Here is a 12,185-nt window from a genome sequence, read left to right as displayed (position 1 = left end):
AATGAGAGATTTGGGGAAAATCAATCTAGGTAAACCATAAAAATTTGCCTGCAAGGCTTGAACGGAGGCCATGATACCTGTTATAAAGAATTCATAAAGGCCTCAAGTTTAGGCCACCTGTCATCAAACCAAACCAGTGCCCTTGGCCATTTAAAGGAAAGTTCTAGGCCAGACACAAAAGGAACAATTTTAAAGTTATTACAGGCCCAAGTCAAAAGAGGGAATAAGTTTTGGAGGTCAAGACCTACAGAAGGCCTCCAAGACTGTTCTTGAGATTCTCCCAGGAGGTGTCAAAGCTAGCAAGCTGGACTTCAAGTGTTTCCCGTTGCCCTCGAAGATTGGGAACTTCCTCGACCAAAAGATTCAACTTCATCTTCTGACTTTTTGATCCAGCCTTCAGCTTATCATGATACTTGGCTAGTTTCTTGGATTCCATTCGAAGTCCTTCCAGATGACCTTCAGCTTCTGCCAATTTAGTCCTGAGGTCTTGGATTTCATCAGAAGTTGCAGTGATATTAGCCTCATTGCTGGTTCCATTCAGTACTGAACTTGGTTAGTTCCATATCAACTTCATCTAATTCGACTAGCTTAGCATTTATCTTGTTGAGCTCGTGGATTAAAGAGTCATGAGACTTGATCATGTTAAGGAATTCCTTTTGAAAATACTGGAGGGAGGTCTCCTCTGTTTCCAAGGCCTTTGCCTTCACCAGCACATCCATGACTTTCTTAATGTTTGAGGCTCTGGCGGGATGAACGACTGCTTTGAAATTTTGAAGGAGGGCCATTTTGAGGGCTGTTTTTGCCTCGGAGACCTCTTCTAGGGTGAACTCAGACTGAGAAGTTGAGCCAAGACCACTACCTGAGGTGCCGAAAGTGGCTGCCTTCAACAAGTCTTGGACAGATTTGAACAAGGAATCCAGGTCCTCCTCTTCCTGCACATTGACAAACTCAGGCTCCACGATAGGATCGGTTGGTGGAGTGGACGGGATGTTTGGAGATCTAGGCTTCTCCGGAGTCCTCGAGGATGCTTCATGTTCGGGTTCCTATTCAGACATGTTTTTATCTTCTGCTTCTGCCTCTTCTTCAAAGTAATCATCAAGTTCTTGGGGATTGAAAATAAGGGGAAGTTGATGATAATATGAAGCCATAAATACTGAGAACTTTGTGTCACAATACATCCTTACAATAGGATTGTGCTCAGTAGCAGACATGGCATTTTCAGAATCAGTCGGTGTGGAGGTTATCTTTCTCAGCCTTTTCTTCTTGGATGGAGCAGATTCAGCTTGCCCTTCTTTGGCCTTAGAGTCGGCCTGTGAGAGGGAAGATTAGTAAAACATTCAAATAGAGCATAGGGGGCAGAACCATAAAGGGCACAGACCTTTTCCAAAGGATCGGTTTCAGGAGAGCTACTCTTTGCACTGCTTCTGGTCCTACCAGCAACTACCTTCTCAGAGGCCTACAGAAAAGATGAAGGCATAATTACCTTATTTTGGAGGATGAAGCAAAAGACCAAAGCGTTCATACCTTTGGCCATTGCCTTTTGGCAGTTGATTTCAACCTCTTTGATCTTTAAGGGGCTGAGGGGGCAGCAGGAACGTCTTTAGGCGCATCTCCCAGATCTGCCAGTACAAAGGAAATTTAATCCAAACTTCAGAGGCTTAAAAAGGGAATAAAACAATAAAGAGCCTCTGAATTACCTTTTCTTTTTGTACTCAAGGTTGGTGAAAGACTGATTTGTTGTAGAGGCATATGAATGCCAAGTTCGGGCGCTCCAGCGGGATTGGGCAGAAGCATGGTCAAGACCTCCAGGTATGGATTGAAGAAGTGCATTCTTGTATAGCCTCCCCACCAGCTATCAAACTTGGCGCCCTTGTCAGTACGCTCAACGTAAGTATGAAAGGTAAAGTTCTTCCTCATCTCAAGAAGAAGGTTCCTAACTCGTTCTAGGTCCCTCGGTTGGATCACAGGCCTGTCAGTAAAGTCCTCGTTCAAGGACTGATATGGAGGCACTAGGGTAAGCTGACAAAGGCCAAACTGCCTGGCGAATTGAGCTGCATTGTGGTACTCGACTCCCCATTTGTAGTTTGTGGGAGTGAAGGCCATCCCATACATGAGATCTCGCGAGATCAAGAATCTGGTCCAGATCTCCATATGATCATCATAATCATTACCCGGATCTGATGCCCCTTGCTTCAACCACCAAGGTACTGTATCCTTAGTAAATGGCATCCAGTTCTTTCCCATTCCCGTGAGTTCGTGATAGAAAACTTGAAGTAAATCCCAAATGCATATCTTGGACCACGGGCATCAACATAATGAAGGCCGTAGCAGGTGTGTTCTAGATTTTTAGTCATGGGTGGAGCGAACTTAGGGAAGTAGGACCAGAGCCATAGAGTAATGATCCACAGTGGACCAGGGACAAATATGAACTTGTTGCTTATCAATTTTTTCATCCCACGATAGAGGTGAGCCAAGACTAAAGGGCCTAGTGCTAACTTTTGCCCTGAAGCTAGGGCACAGGCCAAGTCTATGAAGTCTTTGGTAACTCTATTTGCAGAAACGCAGAAAATAAACTTGTTCAGCCAGTAAAGGAGAAAAGCTACGTGTTCACTGTCTTCTATAGGACCTTTTTTGGCATAGTGATTTACGAAGGGAGAGAAAGATATAGGCTCTTTGTACTCGAAGTAGGGGTTTTCTGAGATAGAAAGTAATTGGCCTCAATCTCGTGAGGACGGAGGCCTGTCAAGAAAGCAATATCCTGAAGAGTAGGACTCATAAGGCCTACCTTGAAATGAAAGGAGTTCATTGTCACTGACCAGAACTGAGATGCAGCAAGGAATAAGTTCTTGTCCATGTCGACTAGGGATCGACTAAGCAAGATAGTGTCTCGGATCCCCATTTGCCTCCACAAATCCCCTTTGGCTTCCAACATCAGATCGAGCCATTCCACGTATTTTGCATCAGGCCTATGCCAAAGCCGGTTGGGAATGTCTGTAGTAAATCGACTCCAATCAAGGTTGGAGACTCGAAGGGAAGGACCTCTTCCGCCAGTGGGTACATTGGGGAAAGTTGAGAAGGGAACCCTAACTGGAAAGCAGGTCCAAGCCTAACCCGTTCAGCTAGCGTTAGCAATCACCATAATGTCGTTGGTGACTGCTATGCATTCCTCTGCCAAGATCTTTCGGATCTGTACAGCTAAGCTATTAAGGTTTGGAGGAGGTGTATGAGCTTTATGGGTAGCCATTGCTTTAAGGGTTTGGAAGCAAGATCAATGAACAATAATGGATCAGGGTCTTTAAGCTCTGTTAAATTCGGATGAGTGGAGATGTAGAGAAGATAGGAAAAGAGGATGAAAAGGCAAGAATGAGATTTAAAGATGACGATACAAGATTCAAGGGGTACCATTGCACCTATTGGGGTTTGAAAATTAAAATGACAATTGAAGAGATAAGACTCTTGATTGACCCGAAGAAGTCCTAGCGGCTTCAAAGGCTGCATGCAAACCAATGCAGGGCCTGGGGAGATGACACGTGTCCCCTAGGCCCAAAGAGGCGGTAATAATTTCAGCCGACAGGACTCTTCGGTGGGGTTTTTATCTTGGAATTGAAATTTGTTTCAATTCAAAACGTGAGGGAGTCCCAGCCCAATTAGAAGACATATTTGGAGATTTAAAAAGTTGTTAGGCTTAATTACAGCCTGATCATCTTTTTAAAAATTCAAGCGTTTGAGAATTTGAAAGGGGTTTTAGGCTAATCTAAGCCTAATTATCTTTTTATTTTTTCAAATCCATTGATAAGGACTCGTTTGGTTTGTCAAAAACTACACTCTGTCCTAATCAACAGGCCTAGATCTTGAACAAGGTCAAGGCCTGGGGGGGCATTATTTACACCCATTTTTGGCACCCAGTCCTGGACAAGCGTTGGAGAGCCATTTAATTGTCTTTTAATTAAATTGGGCCAAAAAATAGAGAGGCATTGGATTAAAATTAATGGGCCAAGACAAAACTAATTGGGCCCAGTCAATTTTAATCTGATCCAATCATGGGCTAAGAGTATACTGGGCTTAATGGTCTACCAAAATTCAAACGCCCATAGTTAGAAATAATTATTTGAAAGTGGGCCCATGAAATTGGTATGTTTACTGGCCATTTTAAAGGTAAATGGCTCTTAATTCCCTCATGTCCGTAAAAAGGGAGAGACACGTGGCCCATTACCCTCGTAACTCTCTGGAACTATCCCATGAAATGAGGGAATTGGTTGATGGGAATAACTGCCACATGGCCATTTGATTGTGAAATGGCCCGTTACCCTTTTGATAACCCACGGAAATAGCAAAAGGAGGTGGCCCACTATCTTTGTAACCGCCCATGAACAAGAGTAAACACATGGGTAATTCTCTGTTAACTACCCATGACCCCATGATCCCATGAAGTGGAAGTTATAAAAGACACATGGCGCCATGAGATGAAGCCAACAAAGCCTCTTGCATGCAGAACCGTGGAGATGCTTGGCCTATAAATACTAGAAGACAAGAAGAAAAAAGGGTTCACCCACCAATCAAGCTCAACGCTTAAAACCAAAGCCTTCCTAGCGAAACAACTATCTCATTTCTCCCTCATTTTTATCTCTCTTGTACCCCAATTTTGTTATTACAACTTAACAAAGTTATTCATATCTCTCTTGTATCCCCAACTTTATTATTACGACATAATAAATTTATTCTACGTTGTTACTTCTTTTCCTACACGATTAGGAAATTATTAAGTTCTCGCTCGTAGAGGCAAACCCACGGATCTTCACTGCAATTCAGCCCTTAGGTTGCAGCACTATCGCCTTGACGGTTAAGAAGTCAGAAAAGGGACACTCAGTCCTTTACGTTAGACGCGACAAGTCCTGGCATGTCCACTCAGTCCTTAAGCCATTTCGGAGCCGAAACAATAATCATCAGGATAAAAGCACATAGCATTCGGTATGTGCAATACAACAATTGTTAATGTAATCATATTTAAACCAATTATATCGTAATCAAGTAATCCACGTTCATAACCTTCTAATGCATAATAATAATTTTATAAATGACTCCCTTTACTATACTCTGTAAGAAACAGGAGTAAAATAAAAATTTGTGCTTAAAGGACATTTTAGTTTTTTCCCACTAAAGAAGATAATACTTATAAGTAATTTATTAAACATAATCATTTGACTAAAAGATTTCACTAAACACTACAAGAAAAATCAAATTGGTGACGAAAAAGTGGTGACAAAATTTAATTTTGTCACTAAATAAGTATATTTGGCGACGAAAAAATAAATTAGTCACTATTTTGACAACTTCAGTGACGAAATAATTTTGTCACCAATTATACTTGCTTAGCGACAAAATACATTTTGCGTCGCTGAAAGCTTAAAAAGGTGACAAAATTATTTTTCGTCACCAAAGATAATCATTTGGTGACAAAAAATATATTTCATCACCAAATGGGACCAATTTAGTAATGAAATATTTTTTTCGTCACCAAATGCTTAACTTTGGCGACGAAAAATAATTTCGTCACCATTTTAATGCTTTCGGCAACGAAAAATATATATTTTGTCGTTAAATGGGTACCTTTGGTGACGAAATTTATGAATTGCGCTTTGTCACTAAATGTATTTTGGACATAACTTTTTACTAAGAACTCGGATTGAGATAATTCAAATTAGGTTTGAACAATAACTCAAATGCCTACAAGGTGTTATCCAAAGTGTTAGCTAATAGAATCAAAGCTCACTTGCCATTAGTAATCGGAGAATCTCAAGCTACATTTATCGGAGGAAAACAAATTTTGGATAGAGTTCTTAATGTAAACGAGGTGATTCACAGTTGGAAAAATAGTTAGCAAGGGGGGTTAATTTTGAAAATTGACTTTGAAAGGGCCTACAACTGTGTCAATTGGGGTTTTTTGCTCGATTTTTTTATTGAAATTGGGATTCAGAGAGAAATGGTGTGGTTGGATTAAGGAGTGTGTTTCTACGGTATCCATGTCAGTGTTGGTAAATGGTTCCGCCTTTAAGGAATTTCAGATGGAGAAAGGTATCAGACAAGGAGATCCATTATCTCCCTTTCTCTTTAATAATGTGGTAGAGGGGCTCAACATTTTATTGGAGAAAGCTGAGGATCGGAATATTATTAAAGGAACAAAAATAGGGGTCAATGGGGTTACGGTGATGCATCTTCAGTTTGCGAATGATACAATTCTTTTTTGCAATAATGACTCGGAGGAGTTGTTTAACATAAAAAGGATCCTTAGATGCTTTCAGCTCATGTGAGGGCTGAAGATTAACTTCTCCAAAAGTTCTTTATGTGGCGTTAAAGTTCCTCATCAGGATGTGCTTTCCCTAGCGCAAGTTATGGGGTGTAAAGTCGATCATTTACCAATCAAGTACTTGGGCTTGCCTTTGGGTGCTAATCCCAAAAGGCTCAAGACGTGGGATCCTGTGGTAGAAAAGATAGAAAGGCGATTAAGCGTGTGGCGTGGAAGATACAATTCTTCTGGGGGCAAACTCACCTTAATCAATTCATCTCTTGTCAACCAGCCTATATACTTTATGTCTATCTTCAAAATGTTAGCGTCAGTAGCAAAGATGTTGGAGAAAATTCAAAGGAAATTTTTTTGGGGAGATTTGATTGACAAGAGGAAACTCCACTTGATTAAATGGGAGGTGATTTGCAAGAAGAAGGAGAATGGGTATTTAGAAGTGAAGAATCTGATGGTGCAAAATCTTTCCCTCCTAGCCAAGTGGTGGTGGAGGTTCAATAAGGATTCTAACTCGTTATGGGTGAAGGTAATTAGAGGGCGAAGTACAATTTGGAGCAGGGCTGCTGGTTTCCTCGTATGTCGACCTCTAAAAGAGCCTCGAATATATGGAAGGATATCTATGCACTTGGGGAAGTGTCATCGTGTATCGGAAGTATCATTCAGGAGGGCTTTAGACTCCAGATTCATTCCGGCTTGGAGATCTCTTTTTGGAACCATGTATGTTGGGGAACACATCACTTAGAGAGTAGTATCCTCATCTATATCTAATCTCTACTCAAAAAGAGGCGGTTGATAGTGCTCTTTGGGGTGATATTGGAGTTGATAGATGGAATTTGCATTTTGGTAGAGGGTTACGCGATTGGGAAACACTTCAAGTGCAGGAATTAAAGCAGAAGTTACAACTAGTTTTTCTGGACTCGTCCAGTCGTGATTCCTTGAATTGGAGATGGTCCTCTGATATTCGGTTCTTGGTGAAATCAGTGTACAATCAGTGGGAAAGCAATGGGCACTCAAGAAGTCCGGTGATAGATGCTCTTTGGAAGAACCTTAGCCCCCCTAAGGTGGAAATTTTTGCTTGGATGGCTATTCAATCCAAGGTGGCTACGAGATCCATTCTATTGGGTAGAAATTTGATTCTGGAGGGAGAATCCACTCGGTGCCCTTTTTGTTCTTTGCACTTGGAAACTCCGCAACACCTGTTCTTGCATTGTCATTTTTCATGGGATGTGTGGTCGCAAATTCTAGATTGGTGGCATGTACAATGGGTATGTCCCGCATCTTTGGAAGCTCATTTCAGGTGGTGGGTGGATAATAGATTTAGAAAATTGGAGAAAAAATTGTGGGAAGCTACTTTCTTTGCAACGTTGTGGTCTTTGTGGCTGGTGAGAAATGAGTATGTGTTTAACAATGCCACATCGAGAGTTGAGGTCATAGGTGAGCATGTTAAATCTAGAGTCGCTATGTGGATAAAGGCAATGTTTGACATTAAGGTGTAATCGGTGGAGGAATTTAATGTGTTTTTGGACGGAATTAGAACGTTGAAACTGTATTGCGTGCGTGCGTGTGGCGGTGGTTGAGGTGTGATTCTTCCAACTTTCTGTTGGAGGGCGTTAAAAGGTGTCTTGTTCTTATTTTCTATTTTATTGCTTGATCTTACTATGTTCGAGCCCCCTCGATATATCCCTTCGAGTTGTTATAAAAGTTTCCTTTGCCAAGCAAAAAAAAAAAATGCCTACAACCTTCATGTTTATCAAAATTGCTAATTTTAATGTTTAAGGGTTCAAAACTACATTCGAAATATATTTTCATGTTAAACATATACTTACATATTAGATATTTCAAATATATAGTGAAAAGTGTGTGTGGTGTAGTTGGTCGAAGATTGCGTGAAAAACTCAACAGGACTTGGGTCGAAACCCAGTACGAGCAAGAAAGAGGGATTTTTTTTCCATATGAAAATGTCTTTTGCAACGAAAAATTTCGTCACTGATTTCTTATATTGGTGATGAACTTTTTCGTCACCAAAAGAAATAATAGATGACAAAAAATTTCGTCGTCCAAAAGCACAATAGGTGAGGAAAAAAATTTCATCACCAATTATTCACTTTTTGGTGTTGAAATATTTTGTCATCAAAATGCACTATAGGTGACAAAAATTGATTTCGTCACCAGGTAGGAATCTTCGACAATTTTTAGTCGAATTTTTTTTCTTCTTCATCTATATTATTTGTGACGAAAATCATGCAATTTGTGATGATTTCCATTCGTCACCCAATATAATTTTTCTTGTAGTGAAATTAAAATCATTCACTTTAACTCTTTGTTTATAACAACCTCACCAACATCATTAATAGGATTATTAGGGTTCTTATTATTTAATCTTAAAATAATTATATACTCCCCTATACTATTAAATTTCTTGAAACATTATAAACTAGTTTAACGTATTTCACATACGTACGTTATCATATTAAAAAATTAAAATAAGTCTCTTATTAGTACTTTTACAACATTATACTTGACATGATATGATCATAAAACATTTTTCAATACTAAACATTAATTTAATACCTAGATGATGATGATGATGATGATGATGATGATGATGATGATGATAATAATAATAATAATAATAATAATAATAATAATAATAATAAGATGATGATGATAATAATAATAATAATAATAAGTCTTTTCTGTAGAGGTATTTCTAGAGAGAGACAGTGAAAGAGGCAGAGAAAGTGGTGATTATGGTGGAAAGGAAGATGGTGGATGGATCCCGGTGCTCAAGAACCACAGGTCGCAACGGAGGGACAAGTCTGGTAAGGAGATGTACATGCTGTTTGTGGATAACATTCCAGAGAGCAAGGATCTACAGTGGCTATCAAAAACATTTAAGATGTTTGGTGTAGTCAAGGATGCTTTTATTCCTAGAAAAAGAAGTAAATGCTCTGGGAATAAATTTGGGTTTGTGACATAGGATTGTCAAGTTTCGGCAGGAATGGCAATATCAAGAATGAATGGTGTATGGGTGGATAATATGAGGCTGTTTGTTAAGGAGGCCTCCTTCGGTCAAGGCGAGGTCAGGTTGAAGCAAGAAATACCTCGTTTTCGGGTTGCTGGGAAACAGGGGAATAACCAGGGGGTTGAACTCAACCCTAACACAGGGGTAAGGATAAGCTCTGAGAAGGGAAGCCCGTCGGTGATGTGGAGGGGTTGGAAAATAGAGAAGTCCTTTGCTCAGGTGGTGGGAGGTGAATCCTCCAAGTCAGCGGCATTAGAGAAGCAAAACCCAGTTCTGAAAATTCATCCAGTTAGGAATAGGTGGTTGGATAGAAATGCAGTAGGACTTATGAGTAGAGTGGAATCTTTATTGACCTTAAAATCCAGTTTTAGCATGGAATCGAATAAGGTGGCTCAGTTCCGCTATGGGCGGAAGGTCGATCCTCATAACATTTCAAAGCAAGGAAGAGAGGGATGAACTTATCAAAGGCCAATGGATGAAGAGGTGGTTTACCGAGGTCAAACCATGGCCAGGTGAACCGGCTAGCCTTGAATGATTTGTGTGGCTTTGTTGTCCAGTATTCTTCTTAATGTCTGGAATGTTCCTACTTTTCAACAGAGGAATGTTCCTACTTTTCAACAGATTGGTGAGATTTGCGGTAGCTTCATTAAGCTTGATAATGACACATTAAGGGATTTATCTTTTGCAAATGGGAAGGTTTTGATTGCTACAGAGGAATTCAATAGATTGAAAAATGGATTCAAATAGAAGTGCAAGGTTTGACTTATGATATTCATGTTAGAGAAGAGATCTTGTTGCTAGAATTAAGGATATGATTTAGTCAATATTTGATTTGGTCAATATCCTTAATTGTGTAATCTTATTTTATGCCATAAGTGTAGAATATTTCCATGTAATCTTGTATTCTTTCCTTGTTAATGTTTGTACTATATATATTGTACAACTACGATGAATGGAATTATCAGAAAATTACTCCACAATTGTGTTTATTTTCATGGTATCAGAGCCACCTTCAATCTCCTTTTCTTAAACTCTAGGAATTGAAGTAGGTCCTGTATTCACAATTGTTGGTGTTTCTGTTCATATCATTCCGCTGCAAAATTTTCTTCTAGTGCCGTCATGGCTGAAGTAAGTGGTGCTAAATCACCAAAGAAGAACGAATCTTCGACTATTGTGTCTGGTCTCCATATGCAGGAAACATCCTCTCTCATCACTCCGGAACGGCTGGACGGTACCAATTATTTTCCAAAAGCAAATCTAGCCACAACCCTTGCATTCACTGCTAAGTCTGGTATGTCTTTAATTTACTGGAAATAGTAATTGGATAATTGACTCTGGCGCAACAGACCATATGACTTGTGATCGTTATAAGTTTAGTCATTTATCTCCTAAATGTTCCAAAGCCACTATCACCACTGCTAATGATGTATCATCTCCGGTTATTGGAGTTGGTACAGTTCCATTATCTTCCACGTTAAAAATCCATGATGTCTTATTTGTGCCGTCGTTAAATTGTAATATTCTCTCTGTGAATCAATTAGCCAAATCTCATGATTGTGTTGCTCTATTTTTTCCTACTCACTGTGTCTTTCAGAACATCCATACTCGGGAGAAGATTGGCAGTGGTAGACAAATGGGCGGATTGTACTATCTTGAAGATGGATTCCAACAATCCGATAAAAAAGGGCACGCTCTTGTGGTAAATGGAGATTCGATGAATAAAAAAAAGGAGGAAATTTGGTTATGGCATAGGAGATTGGGACATCCTTCCTTTGGCTATCTTAGGAAATTATTTCCATCCTTGTTTCATGGATGTAATCTTTCAGATTTTGTTTGCGAAACTTGTGTGAAAGCAAAAAGCCATCGTACTAAATTTCATTTGAGTGATCATAAAACAGATTTACCTTTTTCATTAGTTCATTCAGATGTTTGGGGACCGGCCCCAATTTCTACTCTTAATGGGATGAGGTGGTTTATAACTTTTGTTGATGATTGCACTCGCATGACTTGGGTTTATCAAATGAAACACAAGAGTGATGTTTGTTCAATTTTTCGCATGTTCCATCAAATGATAACTACTCAGTTTGGTGTTCCAATAAAAGTCTTTCGTTCTGATAATGGTGGTGAGTACGAAAAGAAAGAATTGATGGAATTTATGCACTCTGAAGGGATTATTCACCAAACATCTTGCACAGATTCTCCTCAACAAAATGGTGTCGCAGAGCGAAAAAATCGACATTTATTGGAAATTACTCGGTCTCTTTTAATTGGGGGTCATGTTCCTATTTACTTGTGGGGTGAAGCTTTGAATTCGGCGGTCTATTTAATGAACCGTACGCCATCCAGTGTTCTTAATTTTCGAAGACCATTGGATGCCCTTTCTGACCATTGCACTCTCCCACCGGTAGTACTTCTGGCTCCACGAATTTTTGGGTGTGTGGTTTATGTTCATTTGCATCCTCGCCAACGGACTAAGCTTGAATCTCGTGCTTTGAAGTGTGTTTTTGTGGGATATGGGAACAATAAAAAAGGCTACAAGTGTTTTGATCCAAAAACTCGAAGGCTTTATGTTTCCATGGATATTACCTTCCACGAGACCGAACTTTTTTACAGGGCGCCAATTCCTAATTTACCATTTCCAGGGGAGAATTCAGACGAAGTGATAAATTATGCAGAACTGGAAGCATTTTTTACCTCAGAAAATATTTCTTCGTCCGGAGATTCTTCAGGACAGGGTGAATTTTCAGATGAAAGGGAAGAGTTATCGGTTGTTGAACCAGAGACGTCTCATACTGAAGATAATGCTCTTCATGATAGTACAATGCCTCCCAACAATTCAACACAACCACTGAGCCAGTCTTC

General features: G+C 39.8%; 1 protein-coding gene across 1 annotated transcript; it reads left to right on the top strand.

Moving 5' to 3' along the window:
- Window positions 1-6,389: 6,389 nt before the first annotated feature.
- Window positions 6,390-9,278, top strand: LOC131302911 (uncharacterized). The gene is made up of 3 exons (XM_058329703.1): window positions 6,390-6,824; window positions 7,084-7,788; window positions 9,003-9,278. The coding sequence occupies exons 1-3, from the start codon at window positions 6,390-6,392 to the stop codon at window positions 9,276-9,278; spliced, it is 1,416 nt and encodes a 471-aa protein (XP_058185686.1).
- The last annotated feature ends 2,907 nt before the right edge of the window (window positions 9,279-12,185 follow it).

The sequence above is a fragment of the Rhododendron vialii genome, chromosome 10a, assembly GCF_030253575.1.
Source record: "Rhododendron vialii isolate Sample 1 chromosome 10a, ASM3025357v1".
Lineage (NCBI taxonomy): Eukaryota > Viridiplantae > Streptophyta > Magnoliopsida > Ericales > Ericaceae > Rhododendron > Rhododendron vialii.
This window is presented reverse-complemented; position numbering and strand designations above follow the sequence as displayed.

Excerpts from the sequence above, each read along its gene's own strand:
- LOC131302911 (XM_058329703.1), top strand. The coding sequence starts at position 6,390 with ATGGGGTGTAAAGTCGATCATTTACCAATCAAGTACTTGGGCTTGCCT. Across the intron at positions 6,825-7,083 it reads CTAACTCGTTATGGGTGAAG|GCGGTTGATAGTGCTCTTTG; the intron begins GTAATTAGAGGG and ends ACTCAAAAAGAG. Across the intron at positions 7,789-9,002 it reads AGGCAATGTTTGACATTAAG|GTATTTCTAGAGAGAGACAG; the intron begins GTGTAATCGGTG and ends TTTTCTGTAGAG.